The sequence below is a fragment of the Schistocerca americana genome, chromosome 5 (genome assembly GCF_021461395.2).
Source record: "Schistocerca americana isolate TAMUIC-IGC-003095 chromosome 5, iqSchAmer2.1, whole genome shotgun sequence".
In the NCBI taxonomy this organism is placed as follows: Eukaryota; Metazoa; Arthropoda; class Insecta; order Orthoptera; family Acrididae; genus Schistocerca; species Schistocerca americana.
Window position 1 is genome coordinate 189,385,117 of NC_060123.1, and position 21,806 is coordinate 189,406,922.

Genomic DNA, 21,806 nt, shown 5'->3' on the forward strand with positions numbered 1-21,806 from the left:
TGTATGGAAGTACACTTATCCTTTATCATTATAAATCAATAGCGTAATTTATCACAGCTCTGTGTTTTGTGAAGAATTCATGACCAACCAAACTGTCAAACAAAAGATCTAAAGGTCTCCTGATAATGTGGAACCATTGCCAAACTCGCAAATTCTTAATGATTTGCATCAAAATGGTCACTATCTTCTCTGTTTTTCAATTGCCCAAGTCCTAATACTTTCTGATGGATTGCATTTTCATGGATTCTTTTGAATTCCCAGTCAAGTCAGACTTATTAGCTTGCCACTTTCTATTGAGGCTGCATTGTATTCCATTTTCGTTCTTGGCTCCTGTATTTGATACACTCATTTTTAATCTTGTGGTCATCTTTCCAAATCTTTCCCTCTGAGACATAATGCAACTGCCTGATTACGCATCAGCTTAGTCTCCCACTGCATTACTCGAGTGCTATGCCAGCAACTTGCACTCATTGTAGTCTATAATGTAATGCCCAGCAACTTGCATTTGAAAAATGTCACCACTTTACTCTGCCTGCAGGGTCCTCTGTGTACCACTAGATTACACACTGTACAATTTCAATTTGCAAGCCATGACCAACCTGTCTCTACATCTTCCTTAAAAATTGCTGTGTTGTATTTCCATAGTTTTTATTGACTTTCTTGGTATGGAATTGAACTTGCTGACTTCTAACATTTTTTCATTCTTATTGACACTCATGCTATAATGTTGTATTTCCATTTTTAATAGCATCTTTTCCTTGCAGAAACTGTGACACTCTCTTCTTCTACAGCCATCTCTATAATTTTGGCTAACATTAATTATTTACCCTGAGAGTGAACTATCATTTCTGTTCTGCCATCAGAGAGATCCCTGAATAAATATTGCACTGCTTAATTTTCATAACATGCTGTCAGTTCTGTTATTATATCCCATATTGCTATCCCAGAATGATGCTTAAGAGTTCCATTCCACAATGAGCTTGTCTTACTCCTGCTGGCCTTTGAAATCTTGCGTGTTATTTTAGCTTCACAATTGTCAACTAAAATTGCCCATCCATTCTTCTAAGTAGGCAACAAATCCATCACTAGTAATATACTGCAGGCTGAAGCCAATACTCTAGTCTTCACAAACTTGAGTGGTGTCTCCTGCTGTACTGAAGCAACAAATTTAAAGGCAGTTTCACAGTTATGTAGAAATTCACTTACATGTGCTTTATTACTACCAAAAGCTGGCTTATAAACTGATGTGCTGCCTACTGGTGATGATTACTGTGCATTGCTGCTACCCATAGTACCTTCCATTTCAGTTTTATTTGCTGCTTCTTTCTCCTTCACTCTGCTGCAGTTGCTGCCCTGCCTCATTGGTTGCCAACCCCATTCTGTCCACAACATTGCTACCTTGGCCAGCTGCAGACATGTCAGATTTCATCTGACTTGTGTGGTGGCCTGTTTGCTGTTCCATTTGACTTGTGTGAGCCTGTTTGCCTTCTTCCCCATTCTTCTTGTCTCTCTCTCTCTCTCTCTCTCTCTCTCTCTCTCTCTCTCTCTCTCTCTCCCTCCCTCCCTCCCTCCCCTTCTTGTTCGTCTAGTGTCTTGCAGAAGGAATGTCAAAGATGTGCCATTACAGCTTCACATCAGATTCAATAAGTCCTAAGTTCAGGGGCTCTGCACTTTTTCTGCTATTCAAATTAGTGACACCAAGATAATTTGTACCTCACGCCTGGCACAAAAATTTAATAACTGACTGTTGTGTCTGTAGGTAGTCTGGACGTTAAGTAACAGAACTGTGGTGGCTGTTCATATCAGAGGATAATGGGAAAGCTAACTGACTGCCATTTCTTTCTTTTTTAAAATGTGGAACTTGGTGACTTACAAATTCTGATAAAATTAGTAAAGAATAACTCCTCACTTCTGTGATGCTAAGAAAACTATGTGACCAGAAGTCAGCACTATGTCTGACAGTATACAAAAACTAAGAAGACTACAAGACATCTCCGAGTGTGTTCAGAAACTAAGTACACAGTTGAGCAGATGGTTTGCAGACTAACTTCAAGAGTTACAGCTGCCTTGGATTTCCTTTTCTGGTTAAATTAAACTGTCATGCTTGTCATACATCTGGTACTAACTGAACAGTGTCTCACTGCCCTAGCATTCACACAGTGTATACTGGGCCAAAACACACAAGCAACCCCAATATTATCTTTGTCTACTGTGTATGTGTGTGAACATAACAAGATTTAGATAATGATAATAATATAATAGTCACTGTCAATAATTTTTTGACCCTTTCGTATATTAAATATACCATTCTACCCATTTTTAATTAGCAGTATTTCTGTGTATATAATCAACAACACTTTTCCACTAAAAGCCATGACATTTATAGAATCTAAGCAGTTTCAGTTTTGTTGCTGTACAAACATTGTGGTCTTCTTTTTAATGCAATTGAAAAATATTCTCTCTACATCAGCCAACTGTAACATATTTATATTATGGGCTCTCTCACTCATTATTGATAATGTGCTTATACTAAGCAATTAACATAGAAAATTCTCATAATCGTGGTGAGTGAAGTATCATGCAGATCACATCTTTAATGCTTAGAAATGTTTCCAATCTGCCAACTAGTAACTGCAGTCATTCAACACTCATAATACCCAAATTAACATGTTTAATCAAACAATGGAAAATCTGCGCTGGAATGACGACAAAATTATGAAAAGGAAAGATTGCTACTCCTCATATGGAGGAGATACTGAATCACAGACATATAACAATGAAAAGAATGCCATACATTTTTTGGTCAAAACATCTCTTTTTATAAAGTAGACAACACACACATTCATGCAAGCACAAGTCAAAGACAAAGACAAAGACAGTGGTCATATGTGTGTGAGTTGTACTTGTGTGAATGTGTGTTTATGTTGTCTACTATAGAAAAAGGGCTTTTGGCCAAAACCTCAACTTGTATGGCCATCCTTTTGTTGTGTCTATCTGCGACTCAACATCTCATCTATATGGAAATTAACAGGTCTTTATATGTTATGATATAGTTTATATAAAGAAAATCCTGATTTCTCTTTTTTCTCACCGTGTTCCAGAGATGTCTACAAAAAGCTGGAGAGAAGCAGCAAGTATTATGATAGCTGCACGAACTTCATTCCAGCAAATCCCTAAATCCACTGCCAACTACAAGATCCTTATGCTAAAAAGGGGTAAGACCAGTCCTTTCATGCCAGGAAGTTATGTGTTTCCTGGTGGAGTAGCAGAGTCTTCAGATGGTTCTAAGGAGTGGTTGCAGTTGTATAAAGACAATGGATACACCATCACAGAAGAAAACGCAGGAGGTAGAACACAAAACATGAACATTTCACAATATATCCCAGAGATTCTGCCACTAAAGATTGCAGCTATCAGAGAAACATTTGAAGAAGCAGGAATTCTTTTGTGCAAAAATAAGCATGTCCATTTTCAGTCTCCAGTGTCATACTGGGCTTCATATATTTCAAGCTATGAAACAGAAACCTGGCAGAATAAGGTGAAAAAAGATCCAAGTCAGTTTTTGGACCTGTGTAAACATTTTGAATGTGTTCCAGATATTTGGGCACTTCATCTGTGGAGCAACTGGCTCACACCAACACACAATACACGAAGATTTAATACAACCTTTCTCTTAGCAGTCTTAGACCAGATGCCTCCAGCAATATGTGATAAAACTGAAATGGACGAAATGCAGGTATTTTATATAAATTTTTTACTGCTGTAACTTATAGTGTCTGAATTTATTTCCAAAGAGCAGCATAAAGTATTTGCATGTTCTTTATTACCAGTGGTCATCTGTGAGTGAGTTGCTGTCTATGAGCAACATCTGCAAAATATGGTTGCCACCCCCTCAGGTTTATGAACTAGCTAGACTATACAATTTTAATGATGTGGAAACTTTAGTTAATTTTGCACACGAAAGAGTCAAATCTGGATGTCCTTTCTGGATGCCTGTGCACATGAAAACAACAGATGGACTACTCTTCATACTTCCAGGTACTTGTTTTTACATTTTATCTTCAACTGTACTTCCCACATTTGCTAAAACAAATATGTAGCAAGACAGCAATATGAGAACTAGAACAGGTAGAAAAGAAAAGTTACATTTTAGAAAGTTATAAGGTTGTTGATGTAGCCAGCTAAATGTAGAAAACTGCCAGACAGGCCTCATTTGTAAGAAATTATAACTTTCTATACCACTAGCTGCAGTTTTGTAGATATAATTTGTAACACTTTAAAAAACATTTTTTTTCCTGTGTGTGATTATTGAAAGCAAACCATCAGCAGCTTCTGGAGGATATAAATACTTACTGCTTTTGTTTTCAGTAAGATATTCACTTCTTTGGAGCAGGGTGGCAAAATCCTTTACTTTTTTCCTTGTGCATGGATACCTTTTAAGCCTGTCGTACTTACAGCGAGATGGGTCATTGCATGGATAAGGAATCTCACCATTTTATTGTACAATAATATTGCTCCATATTTTTATATAGCTTCAGCACTATTCTACCTTGACCAGTAAATGAAATTAAATTTATCAGGGAGAAAATTGGTTCTTTCACAGTCTAGAAACTGGAGTTTATTTCAGAGGACTGAGCTTAAACTTTCATTCCAGCCACCTTACTTATATGTCATATTAAAAAAAAATAATGGAAATTCTAGGTTGGAAATCAATAATATTATGAAAAGGATAAATTGCTACTCACCATAAAGGTAACATGTTGAGTCGCAGACAAGCACAACAAAAACACTGTTATACATCGAGCCAGGGCCTTCTTCAGAAAAAAAAAGAAACACACTCACATTCGTGCAAGTAAACACATCTCATGTGCACATTATTGCTATCTCCAGCCACTGCACCCAGAATGCAGCTTTTGAAATTAAATCATTCTGCTTCTTGCTGTTAAAACATTATTTGTTGCAACTGCAGTTTCAACATGTGGTCTTTTTCAAGCATTCTGAAAACAAAATTTTTAGGTTACTGATGTGGAATGTTGTAACCCTTCCAATAATATACAGGTGTGACATGCTGTGTATGAGCAGTTGCATGTGAATGTATTCTTACTTTGGTGTTATGAAATCTTTCAGAGACAGATCTGCTATGTGGTAGGGATAAATATTTAGTTTTAGCTTCTTCCTCTTTCTGCAGCATTATGTCATCAGTAGCACTGTGACAGCATAATTTTGCACCAAACATTTTGTCAATCATTTGTGCAGGAATTATTGTGGATGACATTTTCAGTGGAAATGGGCTTACAATAGATGCCAAATCTATGAGCACCATTGTTGTTTTTTATAGTCAGTGTTCATAGTGTGTTGTTTTTCTAACTCCATAGTTGAAATTAATGTTAGTGTGCATACTACTGTGTTGTGCTAACATGATGTCAGTACCACTGAGTGATCCTGTAAACAGTACTAATGTGTCATCCATGTATCTATTATAGAATTAAATTTTATTAACTGTGGTGGGTAATTTCTTAAAGAATTGACTTTCAAGGTGGTTAACAAAAATGTCAGCTAGTGCACTCATTATACAACTACCCATAGTGATGCCCTTCAGTTGTGAAAAAATTTCATCATTGAACTTGGAATAGTTATAGGAGAGTATTAGACATAATAAGCTAATGATCTTATTAATTTCTTGTACACTGACTTTCTGGTGTTTGAGAAGATTCTGTTCAATGAGATCAATATTGTCTTCAATCAGAATGTTAGTAAATAAATTATCTATATCAAAAGATACAAATTTAGCATTAGTAGGAAAGGAGATGTCTTTAATTTTGGCTGTTAGTTCAACTGAAGTTTTAACAGTATAGTTTTCTTTAAAATGTAATATTCTTTATATAGTATATCTAATTTTTACTGACTTTACAGGCAAGGCTATCTATATAATTGACAATTGTACAAATCAGGATACCACTTTTATGGATCTTGGGTTGAGTATGTAAGACACAGACGCACAGGTTCATAACAGAAATTTGTTGTACATCTTTTTGAGAAAATATGAAATCACACTTTTTTACTGTTTTTCTAATTAAGGTATTAAATTTGTTACTTGGATCATTATTTAAATTTACAGTACCATTGGCAGAAAAAAATCATGTACTTTGTTAATGTAATTGTCTCGATTGATAAAAACCAAACTGTTCCCTTTATCTACCTTGAAAGCGATGGCATTGTTCTCAATTAATGTCTTGTTAATTTTGTGAGCTGTCTGGTTTTTTGAGCTTGTGTGGTTGTTATTCTCTCTCTCTCTCTCTCTCGGTTTATATGAGCACCAATAATCTTTGCAACTTTAACTGTGGCTCTAGTCTGTTATAAGAGAGGTAACTAGGCCATGTATATGGCAGATTGACTGGCATTGTTTTTACCAAAAGTGAGATGGAGACTTTAAATATGGATTTACAATGTCTAAGGCAATTTTACAGTTGACAGTTACATTCCTAAACATGCTACCTTTCATATTGTAGGTTAGATTATATTTTAAACCTGAGGATTTTGGTGAAAAGTTTATCAACAGTATTCTGGGATTGTTTTGGCTCTGGATTTAGTGGAGTATTGGAAGGGAGTTTCGGGGGCTGTGGCCAATTGAAAAAGCCAGCTAGGTAAGGCCTGGGTGCTATGAGGTGTTGGCACAGTGGAACACTGTGGGAAGTAGGGACTGGACAATGGTGCCCCAAGGCAATTGTAAGACGTCAGCAGATTATATAACTTATGGAGGTTGTGTCTGGTAAGCTCTTCCACTTGCTGAAGGGAAAGGGATTCAGTTTCAGAAATGTTATGTTTGTTGCAGGGAGTGCACAATAACAGTATCTTGTGGAGGGTACAGAGTTGGTTCTGTGATACCTCTGTGATGGAGATGTGTTTTAGCAGTACGAGGTTTGTGAGGGACAGGGTCTGGCAGAATCTGAAGAGGTGATGGTGTGATCCAGAGAAAGGAATTTTAGTGAGAAGGGAGGGAGGAGGGAGGGGGGATAGATTCCATGTTTTAGGCAGCATTTAAGGAGTAGGATGTGGGACAGGGTTTCAGCCAGGGAAAGAAATACTTTTTTGAACTGGTGCAGAAAGATGGAGCAGGATTCTAATTATGCAAAGGTGGCTTTGGGGAAACAGGAAATCATGCAGGAAATTGGCAAATGAAAGCATTAGGTGATTGTGAGGGGAGCTGGATAATAGAAAAGGAAGTGTAAAAAGACATACATACATGCAAAAATACACACAAATATGTAAAATTGCACAAATACTTTAAAATATGTAAAATTACACACAAACATGCACAAACAGGTAAAAAATGTACCAAAATGTTGGAAAAAAGAATAAAACAAATGAGGTATGGGAGTATGTGTTTGTTGGGATAAGTGATGAGAGAGAGAAGGAAGCGGAGGTGGTCAAGGTTCACAAGTTAATGTGGTACAGGGAGGTGTGGAAAATAATGAGTGAAAATATGCGAGAATAAGGAAGGAAATGTGATTGATAGGAATAATTACATTATCAGTGGGAAGAATTTGGGGTATGAGATGCTGCAGCAACAATACGCACAGGCACATAGCTCTGTGTTGTGCATGGATGCGACCACTGATACAGTCACTCTGACTGTTGACACCACTACCCTACACACCAACATCCCTCATGCCCATGATCTTCCTTGCATAGAACACTACTTCCCCCAACATCTTTCAGACTCCAAACCCACAACCTTATTCCTTAGGCACCTTATTAAACTTATACTAGCACTAAACTACCGCTCCTTTGAAGGGAAAGTATGCAAACAAATCCACAGAACAGCCATGAGCACCTGCATGGTAGCCTTCTTTGCCAACCTGTTTATGAGTTATCTAGAGACCTTCCTAGCCTCACAAAACCCCAAACCCCTGGTTGGATTTAGTTTCACTGATGATATCTTCATGATCTGGACTCAGGGACAAAACACCTTATCATCATTCCTTCAAAACCTTCTCTTGCATCCATTTCACCTGGTCCTCCACAGTGTAACGTGCCACCTTTCTGGATGTTGACTTCCTCTTCTCTGACACCTCTGTCCACATTAAACCCACCCATCATTAACATTACATGCATTTTGATGGCTGCTATCACTTCCACACCAAAAAATCCCTCCAAGGGATAGTGAATTTGCAGTGACAAGAAGTTCCTCACCCCATATGCTGAAGGTCTCACAAAGGCCTTCAAGATGGGCACTACCCCCCAGACTTAGTCAGCGGACAGATTTCCTGTGCAGTATACTCCCCCCCCCTTCCCCCTCCCCCCCCCCCCCCCCCAATCCTTCCAACACCCCCAAGAACCAGCTACAAAGGAGTATCCCCCTTCATCACCAAATACCACCCCAAACTAGAACATCTAAAGTACATCCTTTGTGAAGACTTTGATTATCTATCACCATTACATGTAATGAAGAATTATCCTACCCAAATTCATTCCACCACCCCCCCTCCTAAAGTGGTCTTTCATTGCCCACCGAACCTCCATGACATCCCAGTCCATCTCTATGCCACTTACAATTGCAATGGCTTGCCACAGGAATCATATCCCTGTGCAAGATTGGGATGCAAGACCTACTAGTCCATCCATCCAGCACTTCCTGTTCCAGTCTGGCCTGTCACAGGATTAACCTAATCAATCAGAGACCAGGCCACATGTGAAAGCAGCTGTGTCGTATACCAGTTCTGCTGTAATCATTCCATAGCTTTTTATGTTGTTACAACTACGACCCAGCTGTCCATGAGGATGAACAGCCACTGTCGTACTGTGACCAAAAGCAAAGTGGACCATCCTGTGGCACAATATGTAACTGAATATAACATGCTTTATTTCAATGGCTGATTCACAGACTAGATCATCTGGATCCTCCCTTCCACTACCAGCTTTTTGGAACTGTGCAGATGAAAGTTATCCTTACAACACATTCTCCACATCTGAAATTACCCCGGTCTCTACATACTGTCCCCACACCCTCCACCCAACAGTTTCTGCCCCTCCTCCCAGTTCATGTCTCCTCCCTCTTACTGTGCCCCACTGTCTGCCAATGCACCCACTGGTCCTTTTCCTTTCTCTGCTCCTCTCCTTTTGCGCTCCATGTTTCCTCTACCCCTTCCCTCCCTCACAGATTCCCAATGTTGCACCTGGCAGTCTTGTCCTGCCATCATCTAATCCCTGCACACTCCATCAGACAGTGCTCTTCTCTGCTCCCATCTGTACCTTGCTGTCCGTCTCTCTTCCCTACCTCACTCTGGACTGCTGCTTTCATTCAATGTGATAGCTGCATTCTGGATGCAGCGGCCGGAAACAGTGGCCATGTTTGTGTGAAGTGTGCTTGTTTGTGTGAATGTGTGTGTGTGGTGTTATTTCTGAAGATGGCTTTGGCTGGAAGCTCAGTGTGTAACAGAGTTTTTGTTGTGCTTGTCTGCAACCCAGAGTGTCATCTTTATGCTGAGTATCAATCTATTATTTTCATAATATTATTCATATTAAAAGCACATTGTTAGTGGTCCCCATTTATTGACATACTTATCAGAGAACATTTTGGAAAATGTGGAATGAATGCTATAGTTTGCTGTTTATTTATTGACAATGGTTTCAAGTTTTCAATTATTTATCACAGTGCTTCAAAATATCTACAGGTTACAGTGTGTCTGATGTTGGTACTTAAGTGTCTAGTTTCTGGAAAAATAATCTTGATGAAGGAAATATATCATAAGCTGAGAAAAAGAAAGAAAGAAAGAAAGAAAGAAAAGGAAATATCAAGTTAATGTTTATCATTTGTTCTTCTGACACAAAGATTTTATGTGGTATAGTGTATGACATTATGGAATATCAATATGAATTAGGACAGATTGCCATTGACCACATAGAGAAGGAGATGTGTATTGTGTTTCTTCCTCTGATGATGGAGTTTGTCTGATAGCTAAATAACATCCCACACTTCTACTTTTAAATGTGCCTGTCCATCATTCCATGCCTTCTCTATGTGGTGAGTAGCAATCTATCCAAATTCATATTGTTGTTGTTATTTCATCCCAGATTTTTAATTTTTAATTTAATCTCTGTTGTAGTGTCACTAATTCTATTCTTAGCATGCCAAGTGAGAAACAGTTGATAGACTTGTGCCAGTACAGTGTGTTTCCTGACTTAATATTGGTGTTTGCCTTTCGACAGAAAGACCTTTACTGCTTTATTCATGGAGCTTATCAAATGAAATACAGGGTGTGGCCAATAATGGCCTTGCCATAGTAGTAACACCGGTTCCTGTTATATCACCAAAGTGAAGGCTGTCTGGCTTGGGTAGCATTTGGATGGGTGGCCATCCAGTCTACCAAGTGCTGTTGGCAAGTTGGGTGCACTCAGCCCTTGAGAGGCAAATTGAGGAGCTACTTGACTGAGAAATAGTGGCTCTGGTCTTGTAAACTGACAATGGCTGGGAGATCAGTGTGCTGAGCACACACTCCTCCATATCTGCATCCAGTGATGCCTATAGGTTGAGGATGACATGGCGGTCAGTCAGTACTGTTGGGCCTTCCGAGGCCCATTTGGATGGAGTTTTGTTTAGTTTTATATAGGGTTGTAATGGGTATAAGTACAGATATTTTTATATGTGATATCTTAATATGTACACACATCAGTCTCCCCACAAACACGTCAAAAACGTAATGACTTGATGTTTTCTGCATGTCCGTAACTTCACCACTAAGTGGACTGTGCCTGTCAACATAGACTAATCATATTGTGTCCCTGCATTCATACTTCAACACCTGACCTGCTGCTCAGAGGAAAATAAGCATTAACAACTTTCTCTGTCACGTACTTGGAGGTACTAACCAGCCTAAAAACACACAGCTCGTAAGAGCTATAATTATTAATCTGAAAATGATGTAAATATTCAGCTCAGCATCCTCAGTCACAAACAGAAATATATATGCTTATAGCAGTTACACCCTGTATATGCTACGTAAACACTATTCCAAACTTCTTTATACTCTGACATGAGAATTAACAGTCAGCAATACAGTTAAGTTCAAAGTATTATGTGAAGAAGCCTATTGTGTGTGGGGGGTGGGATACCAGATATTACTGCATAGTAGTTAGCTTTATGCAACTGCAGGTGCACCCTATATTTAACGTTTTTCCATCTGTTGTTTGTAAGGTAATGAAAGACATTAGAATCAAGGTAAGTATAAACATGGAAACCAACAAAATAATCAATTCACCTAAACAGATGCAATCAGTTAATCTTTGGAATTATTAAAAGATGGTAGGTTATATCTAATACAACATTCTTAGCCCATAAGCTATGTGAAATTAAAACCCAAGCTTTTGAGTATCACAACGAGCGTGTCTATGGCTATTGAACGCTAGAGCTTTAACTTTAATATAATTTAGACACCACAAACTTTCTACTATTAATACGTAAACCTGTCATCAACCCAAAAGTTGGTTTGAACACAATGGTTCTTTACTAGGCAAAAAAGTGCTGTGAGGTGGTATGTTGTTGCCTTCGTCTGACCCTTTGAACCATATTAAACTACAGTTTAATATGGACCCCAGATGGTGGTGCAGTTCAGTATTTTTCACATAAAAAAAATTAGCAGAAGCGAAGTGATAGATAAAAATCATACAATTAGCCAGGGATTGAACCTGAGGCCTTTGGATCCATGCTCTGGGACTTTATCAATGAAGGACTGAAGCTCATTTATTAATAGTAACTATTGTGGAATACCCTGTTAACATATCTACCTTTTATATAGACAAGGAATCAGATGAGCATACAGTGCTGAAATTTAGAAGAAACAGTTAGCATACAAACTATTAATCACCAACAGAACCATGAGAACAAAATCATATAATAAATCAAGAGTAAGGACAGAGTTGCCTCAGACTGCAATTATATGATCTTCAGTTTTACTTCAACATGACTGATTTCAAGATTTCTAGCCTCATCTTCAGCTGTACCTGAAACAAATACAAGGTATCCGTAATTAAAATTCCAGTTTCAAAATGCTATAGAAAGAGAACCACTGCTCAGAATGACACCAGATTTGAACAGCATATTATTGATGCAAGGGGGAAATACCAAGCAACAAAAAAGTTTTACAAAAATTTTACCAGTCAATGGCACTGTAAATGTCAGAATATGCACACCAATAGATGCACAGCACATGGCTGTTCCTCAGTTTGCATCTGAGATGCCCAAAATGATTGTCTCCACGAAGGATCACACACAGCTAGTAAAACTCTTTAACAAGAACAGTGACCATGTGCTAGTAGCCCTGCAGAAGTTCTAGACACTCGAGGATATGAAGAAAGGCATTGGTCGAATGTCTGCTAAGGGTATGGAAAAGATGATTGCAAAATTTGAAAATGCAGTTCCTTTTGAAGTGCTATGTGACTGTGAGAGGAAAACAGTAGATCTCACATTGCAGGAGGTATCAATCAGCGATGTGCTCACATGCAATGCACAGGAAATTTCCAGAACATTGGACATGCTTGTGAGCACAGTGCATAAAATCCTGTGAAACACCCTGCATTGCTATCGATACCACCCATGTTAAGGAGTTGCTTCCTGCTGACCTGCCAGCAAGACAATAGTTCGCTCTGGAATTTCTTGCTTACATGGAAGTGGACAATGAATGGCCCATAAGCAACATTCTGCAGACAGACAGAGCCCATTTACATCTCCAAGGACATATCAATGTGCAGAATTGCAGAATATGAGCAATGGAAAATCTGCACTGACATCAACTGATACCACTTCATTCTGCAAAGGTGACTTGTGGTGCAGGTTAATGGCATCCTTTATCATAGGCCCATATTTTTTCGTGGAGGTGACTCCTTTGGGTCCTGTTATCTGTACGTCACTGTGTACAAAATCCAGTGTCAATGTGGGAAAGCTTACGTTGGCCGTTCTATTCGTACAGTGCATGATAGGTATGTGGAACATCGCCGTCACATGAGGCTACAACAGCCGGAAAAATCGGTGGTAGCAGAACGCTGCCTAAATGAGGGACACAAAATGAAATTTCAGGAAACTGTTGTGGTTGCCAACATTTTCGGTTTTTGGAACAGTGTCTATAAAGAGGTGATTGAAATTAGGTTGGCTGATAATTTAATCAACAGAGACAATGGGTTTCCTCTTAGCAAAACATGGAATCCTGTATTATCTCACATCAAAACTGAACGTTCTTCGGTGCGGCCTTGATTGCGATATATCGTTGTCAGCAGTGTTTCACTAAGGGTGGCGCCACCTCCCTGTTTTGGAAGGCAGAAACCATGATGGGCGGCGCATGCGCCGTGTACTGAACGGTGGCCTATATAGGACGTTGATTTGCAACCTGGCGTCAGTTCTCAGCAGGACTCATCAGCAGAAGCAGCATTTCCTGAAGATGGTGAACAGTTGGATCGCCAAAATATCGAGTCAAGTTGATTTTAGGATCCGGCAGCAAACCCGAAGAGACTTTCAAGACAGATATTTGTTAATAGCTACAATTTCATAGCAGATGCTTGTATTTACAATAGCAAATGAGAGTTGTGTATGCCACTGGATATGTGAGTCTAGCCATGCAGTGCTCAGATTAAAGTGCAAACTGGTGTGGAATATCTTTACAAACATTATAAATTGGGGTACAGCAATGCGTGAGCTCACACGGCGATTTGAAAGCTAACAAATTCCAACTCCATCATAATCAATGCACAAATTGTTTCAGTTGTATCCAAATCAAAGTCCTCATCCACAAAGTGGTAATCAACACAGCACTATAATGGTGTGTGAAGGAGTGCTCCATGCACAATATGTGAATTGTTTCTCAGCCACATTGAGCACTTTTTTAAAGTGGCCGAGAAACCAAAGGGTTTGCCCATCTATGTAGTGCCTCCTGCTATCCTCTGGTGCTGTGTGGCTCAATGTCCATGTGCTGCCCTCTATGGAGGTGACTAACTGATTCCACCTATATGTTGAAGTCCACTGGTGGGATATCCTTGTCACTACTATGCAGATATACAATAAAAAAATGTACCCTTCTTGCCTGATGAGATCATAAATTACTGATTTCATGTTTAGGCATTACCTTTGCACAGTCACTCAATCCACTGACATTTGCTGCTACTTTTTCTGTGCAACAGACATTTCCCCTTTATCTAAGAATATAAATTTTGCTTTGACAAATATTCTTTGTACTTTGCTTCAAAAAATATTTATTAACTTTCACTAGCAGATAAACAGTACATAAATGAACAGTAGGAAAATCAGCTTCTTTTAAAATTCGAAATTGTGAGAAAATAGAATATTTGAGATTAAGATACTGTTACAATGAAATCTTTAGAGACAGACCTTTGCAGAAAAATGGGAAAGAAATCAGATGTGACCTTGTTAACAAACTGTTCAAGCATTTTAAAGTGATAGCACATAAAACCTAAATCACTATGGCTACACAAATATAACTACTAGTTGGATCAAAAAGTGGAAGGGATACACAAAATAAGTTGTAGGAAATCAGATGCCAGGTTCATTGAAAAGGTTGTGCAGATACAGCTTAAACGTAATTAATACTGTTTCTAAAACTTGGAAATAATGTTCAGACACGCGGGATCCATCTCAAATTGGATGAAAGAAAAGGATTAAAAAGATAATACACTCTTAAGTCTGTAATTAAATAATTTAATATTTGCAATAATATAACTTTTTTTTTTCAGTGCACAAAATTGAACAGAGCAAAAGATTTTAAGAGCACATACCTCAGAAAACATCCGAAACAATTCTGTCACCTCCACTGTATTTTCCCTTACCTTAGGAAATAAAGTTCAGTGTAGATAGTCTTACTAGAAAGTAATACATACAGATGTTTGAGACTAACAATGAATTTGCTGCAATTAAGTGATCTTCCATTTTATTTTATTTTAACGATATTATTGAGTCAACTCATCAACCAGCATTACTGCTCTCTTCAAGTACTGCTATTTATGGAATAGTACAAAAATTTCATCCATTACTAGACACTTCTGAGCTACATTTCTCTAACATCAGCAATTTGTTGTCCGCACATTATGCACAACAAATGCACGTCTTAGAGACTTGACTGCAGCTAAATCAGTGTCAAAAATACCCTGATCAATCTTAAGCAGCCTAAATTGCAGATGTGCAGAGCCTCAGTGGAAAATGCCAGCTCGTGTGTCCCAGCTGTAAGGTTTCATATGCATGTGTTGATTCAAGACTTTTAGTGCAGCTCTGGATGAAGACATATGCACTGAAGCTTTAAGCGTTTTAGATCCCATTTGTTAACATCTTTTCATACTGGCCATCAACACAACAGGCATCTGATGGTGAGGTTTGTGGGGTGAATAGTTTCTGTTGCAGGTTGCAGATAGCTGAGGACAGTCACTCCCTGTCTTCCAAATGTAAAAAAAGACCCACATTGTTAGTTGCTGTTCCAATTAAGGAGTGGGTAGAACAACATTGCTCCCATTCTAGCCAGTGAACATTAACTCAAAGTCATCAACATTACCATCAAAGACCTGTAGTTTAAGTGAAACAAGTCATGTGCTAAATGCCACATGTAGCTCAGCAGATGCATTGGGACAAGCTGTAGTATACACAAAATAAGTCAGGCTGCCTGGCAGCAGTCTACGTGAGCCATTGGTCTGCAGCCCCAGGTGGCAACACACCGGTTCTTGCCATATCACTGAGGGCTGTACCAACATGAAATTCACCAAACAAGCTGTGCATATGGTGTGTTTATGCTGTTCAAAATTGACATTGTGGTGTCACCGCCAGACACCACACTTGCTAGGTGGTAGCCTTTAAATCGGCCGCGGTCCACTAGTATACGTCGGACCCGCGTGTTGCCACTATCAGTGATTGCAGACCGAGCACCGCCACACGGAAGGTCTAGAGAGACTTCCTAGCACTCACCCCAGTTGTACAACCGACTTTGCTAGCGATGGTTCATTGACAAATTACGCTCTCATTTACCGAGACGGTAGTTTAACATAGCCTTCAGCTACATCACTTGCTACGACCTAGTAAGGCGCCATTGCCAGTTACTATGGATCTTTTGAATCATGTACCGTCAGACCAATGTTCACCATTAATGGATTAAAGTTAAGTATTCCACCAACTACGTCCATTTTTATAAATTCTAATTTCCTTGTCCTGTTCCAGACCTCACGCCAGCCTGCGTGAGCTAAAACGCGTGCCTTTCGGCCTCCTCTAGTAACACGGTGTTGGCTCTCCTGCCAACCAAAACAGACATCAAGGCTGTGGTGTTACCGATAGATAGGGACACCTACAGGCATATTGGGGTGCTACTGCTGCAACTTTTCCAGCAGCAGGCTGTCATGCATAGTAAAGAAGTCATACCACTATGGATGTAGGCAACACTTCAAGTGAGGAACAAAAATGTAGCTTGTGTTCTAACATTTTTAGCAGTATCATCATTGAGAGCTACTAACAGTTTTGGTCTTGATATGTTCACTAGTTATGAGTTCATTATCCAAGACAATATTACCCTGTTGTTTTAAAGCACTCGATATAGGGAGTTGGAACAATTGTGCAAGAACTATAGCAATTATTTGAACTAGGATTAGGTTGGATAACTGACTTCCATGCACACATCTTGCTCAAGCAATAGGCAAGTCTACATTTTAGCAGAACTTGTCCAATCATGTTTGCCACAAAAGAAGTGATAAAATCACAACATGACAATTTACAGGAGTCAGGGTTAGTCACTCCAATCACATCAAGTTAATGGGCCATGGCAATTATCATTGTTGGTTAACCCTCTGGAGCCATAAGTATATATCAAAATTTGAAGGTCACCATTAACTGCTCAGTATCCTATATCACACCTGGTTGGACTACTGGTAAATTTAGCAGGTGGTCACTGTTTTTTCTAAAATAGACCTTTCTGATTCATACCAGACCCTTAGATGTCAGAACAGCAGGTATGCTAGTGATAAACATGTGTGTTAGATTAAATCATTACAACTGATTACCATTCAGCATCGCAAGTGCGTGTATGATTTTCCAACAGTATTTGCAACATCACGTGCACATTATTCCATGATGCATTAACTACTTACAAGGGAAATTACCTACCACACAACCCTCAGATTTAGTGGTAAAATGACCCAACAGATAGCCTGTCAAAAACTGAACACAGATCAAGCGTGAAAAAAGGAAGAAGGTGTACTGAACTGTCAAAAAAGAAGCAAAATAAAAACAGTGATTGGTCCAAGCTCATGATGTGCAACACTGAGTGCATTGCAAGAATCACGGTGTTGTGGTTGTGTGGTCACAGTGTTGGATTGCAAAGCAGGAGATATGTGTTCATATCCCCCTCATGGCCCTCCACCCCCACCCCTTTTCTTCACAAAATTATGAGTTTTCTATCTGATCACTGACCTGTCTGTTCTCCTTCTGTAATCTTGGCAATTGTCATACTGCACATTGGTTATAGAATATGAGTCTTGTGGTAAGAATATATTACCATCACAAGTAAAGGTGATGAATAGTGGGAGCAGGCGAGATGCCGCATAGACCTCTCACAGAAATAAAAGCAACAAATAAAAGGGTGTGAACTATGTTACAACAAAGGAATTCATGAGTCAAAACTTCCAAAATGGAATGCGAATGAGGGCGATTTGAACATGGATCTCCTCTTCGCAGTCCAACACCATGACCACATAATCACCATGCCTTTGTTACTCAAGCTTGTGCAATGTTGCACATCATGAGCTTGGACCATTCACTGTTTTGATTTTGTTTTCTTTTTCACAGTTCAGTTCAGTTCACCTTCTTCCTGTTTTTATGCTTGATGTGTGCTCAGTTTTTGACGGGCTATCCTCTGGGTTATCTTACCACTCAATCTGAGGATGTTGTGATGGGGAGTTTATCTTGTTAGGTGACATAATCATGATAAAAGCCATCAAGGGGCAACACCTTGCCAAAGTATATGAATTGGTTGATAGGCTCCAGAATGGCTGCATTTAGGGGAGGGCAACTGGGGCTACAGCCCAGGGGCCTGCACAAGAGAGGACCCCCCCACAACACACACATATTCTAATGAAAAAAAAAAAAAAAAACCTCTTTATTCATTTGACCTACACCACTGCATTAATACTACAGCTACTTCATCAATTTTTATATTAATACGACTAATAAAGTTTTATTTTACAAACTGTGTAAAGAAAAGATAAATTGCTATTTACCAAAAAGATGACACGTTAAGTTGCAGACAGGCACAACTAAAAAGACACTTACACATAGCTTTTAGCCACAGCCTTTGTCAGAAAAGGAAACACACACCAGATCCCAGTCCGAGCTGCTGGAGATGACAGTTGTGTGCATGACGTGTGCTTGCTTGTGTGTGTGTGTGTGTGTGTGTGTGTGTGTGTGTGTGTGTGTGTGTTACCTTATCTGATGAAGGCTGTGGCCAAAGCTAATGTGTAAGTGTCTTTTAGTTGTGCTTTTCTGTAACTTAACGTGTCATCTTTATGGTAAGTAGCAATCTATTTTTTCCTTACATTATTGATATACCAACCTGGAATTTCCATTGTTTGGTTTTTCATTTTATAGTTTATTGTAAGTGTGACTCAGATCAGATGAAAAAACAATTTAACTACAGTTGTCTAACTAATGTACTCCATAAACCTTTAGTATGCCAAGTAGCCCTGATAAGCAGGCACCATTTTCCACTGACATTTCCATGAGTATGCCAGTGGCAAATTGGTATAGCACTCTACTCCCAGCTCGAAGGTATTGTTGAAAGGAATATGAATCTACTTTGTAGATATGCAAATAATTATTTTTTTGAACCAATTGAATTCAAACCATTATTCACGTATCTTACTGCATAAAATAAATACAAAATAAATTATTTCTTTAATAATCCAAGAATATCAGTTGATCAAATATTATTATTTATAAGTGTCCATCATTTTATAATGAGAGAAAAAAATCACAATGAGGAATCAAACACTGAATGCCTGTCTACACCTGCTTTTCGCCATTTATGCCTGTACGTTCAGTTGTGGCATTAAGTGTCTGCCTTGTGGTGTGCTTGTAGCAGTGAATACCCAAAATCTGAGACCTTCACATTGCATTGTTTTAAGTCTAAGAGTCTATGAACATTGTGCAACCAATCACATCCTTCTAAATTTGTATGGACACACTTAAGTGTTTTCATATTCATATTGTGGTCTCTAATATAAATCCCATAATGGAACAGGTTTTAGTACACAGCTTTTCTATTCTTCTCATTTTCTATGTGCACTCATAACACCTTTGTGTGTTCTCACAATCTCATATATCATCTTGTTTAATTTTGCTAATTTTTGGTTTCTGCTCAGTTATTGATTTTCCCCAACTATTTCTGTACTGGTTAATGGCTTTCCTTTTGCATTTGCATGTTTTCTTAATGGCCAATATTAATCTTTGTTTTATGGTGGAATCATGGGTGATCATTGCTAAACTCTTGAGTATTCACTAGTGGTTCCCAGAAGAGGAAATTGCAGGCAGCATGTGAGAAGAAAACTGAAGAAACTTTAGATAAAATACCCAAATTTACCAATTATTTTATCGTGTCAACCAAGCAAGAAGTCCATAAGATCCTAAAAACATGAGAGGACATTAGACAGTAAATGGGGATTTGGTGTATAGTATTCAATATAATGCAGCTTTTGCATCAGGTGGCATCACAGAATTATTGAAAATTTGTAATAAGAATCAAGAGCAAGCAGAATTATTGCAGGAAAAAAAAGACAGACAGTTTTATGCATTGAAAAAGCTTAGCAGTATTGCTGGTCTTGTCAAGCTGTGAAAGCCATGGTCAATGGTTATTCTGAAATCAAAGCAGCTCTAATAAGCATATCTTCCAATATAGAGCAAAAAGGCATTGTGATAAGTGAAGCAATACATTTTTTTTTGGAAATATGACTGGCCTCAAAACTACTTTATTTGCCATTTTTTGGAGCAATTCAATGCTACAAACAAGAGTTGCAGGACTCGAAAATGATTGTAGAATCTCTCAGCTGTACATTGTGATCATTGAAACCATTCATTGATTACAAGAGAGACAAGTTTGCTAAATACAAAGCAGCAGCTAAAGGATTATCAAATACTGACCAGTACATAAAATAATGCAGCAGAACAAGAAATGTGAGGTTGAATCTGCTCAATAATATGAAAGCAAATGAGGCTAATGCTACCCTGTCACCAGAAGAGATATTTAAAGTGTCATGGTTTAGCCCAATGATTGATCTGCTATGTGTTTCTCTCACTGAAAGATTTCATGCATACAGTGTTGTCCATTCAAGATTTGGATTTCTGAATCATTTAGAGGTCATGGATGCTGCAAATTTGTATGCTGCTGCAGAAGAATGGGTAAAAGTTTACAAAGACAATTTAGAACATCGTCAATATATTTTTATGAAAAGGAGTATCAAAAAGACCAATTTAAAGAGCTGTTCTACTATCAAATTCTTGACAGTCAATATTTCAGAGCTACATTCCCAAACACTGAAATTACACAGAGAACATACTTGGTTTTGATGGGCTCAAATTGCACTGGAGAATGTTCATTTTCAAACATGAAAATTGTATAAAATGGGCTGAGAACAACAATGAAGCAAAACTGCATATCAGAATTGTCACTACTCAGCATTGAGAGTGTTTTACTACAGAAGGTGGATTTCAGTAAAATCACCAATAATTTTTCATTGAAAAAAGCTCAGTATGTCATATCAGAAGGTGGATTTCAGTAAAATCACTAATAATTTTTCATTGAAAAAAGCTCAGTATGTCATAATTTGATTTATTTCTTGTATTTTATTTTGTACATTTTATTATTTTTTCTCATAATAAATTATTGAAACAGTCAAGAGACAAAATTATTTAATTGAAACAAATGATTGTAGCTCCATCATAAGTTGCATTAAGAAATATCTTTTTTATTTCCTGGTGGTGACTAGTTCTGGACACCTATGTCCATTCAGTGTCTTTCCTACATGGTCTGTTTACTGTTGTTGAGTCGACAATAGTGCCACTTTGATCATCACTGTGGGGGCAAACTCTTTACATAGGCTTTCATCTGTATTGTCACACTTACAATATGGATGTATCTAAAAACAAAGATGATGTGACTTACCAAATGAAAGTGCTGGCAGGTCGACGGACACACAAATAAACACAAACATACACACAAAATTCAAGCTTTCGCAACAAACTGTTGCCTCATCAGGAAAGAAGGAAGGAGAGGGAAAGACAAAAGGATGTGGGTATCAGGAAAGAACGAAGGAAGGAGAGGGAAAGACGAAAGGATGTGGATTCCGATACAGAGAGCTATTAACAGATTCAATTCTATTGGGTTCTAGATATACGTGTTGATCAGTTCTCAGTAAAAGTTCTTTAGTGCTTCACCCTACGTAAAAGACTTGTCTTTGCTCTACAGCAAGGTTTTTTTTTTTTTTGTTTTTTTTTTTTTTTGTAAAACCCACATCCTTTCGTCTTTCCCTCTCCTTCCTTCTTTCCTGATGAGGCAACAGTTTGTTGCGAGAGCTTGAATTTTGTGTGTATGTTTGTGTTTGTTTGTGTGTCTGTCGACCTGCCAGCACTTTCATTTGGTAAGTCACATCATCTTTGTTTTTAGATATATTTTTCCTACGTGGAATGTTTCCCTCTATTATTACAATATGGATGGTTTGAAAATGGCGATAGGTGTCCAAAACTAGTCACCATCAAGAAATAAAAAAAGATTTTCTTAATGCTA

The 21,806-nt window shown here is 38.4% G+C and overlaps 1 protein-coding gene across 4 annotated transcripts in view; it reads left to right on the forward strand.

Moving 5' to 3' along the window:
• The window catches only part of LOC124615281 (acyl-coenzyme A diphosphatase NUDT19), an 84,260-nt gene that overhangs the window by 46,268 nt on the left and 16,186 nt on the right, over positions 1-21,806 (forward strand). For all 4 annotated transcript variants that reach the window (XM_047143041.1, XM_047143043.1, XM_047143044.1 and 1 more), the window contains 2 exons: positions 3,102-3,736; positions 3,831-4,038. In XM_047143041.1, the coding sequence (XP_046998997.1) occupies positions 3,104-3,736; positions 3,831-4,038 (841 nt within the window). In that variant the 5' untranslated portion in view covers positions 3,102-3,103. The remainder of the gene's footprint in view (positions 1-3,101; positions 3,737-3,830; positions 4,039-21,806) is intronic.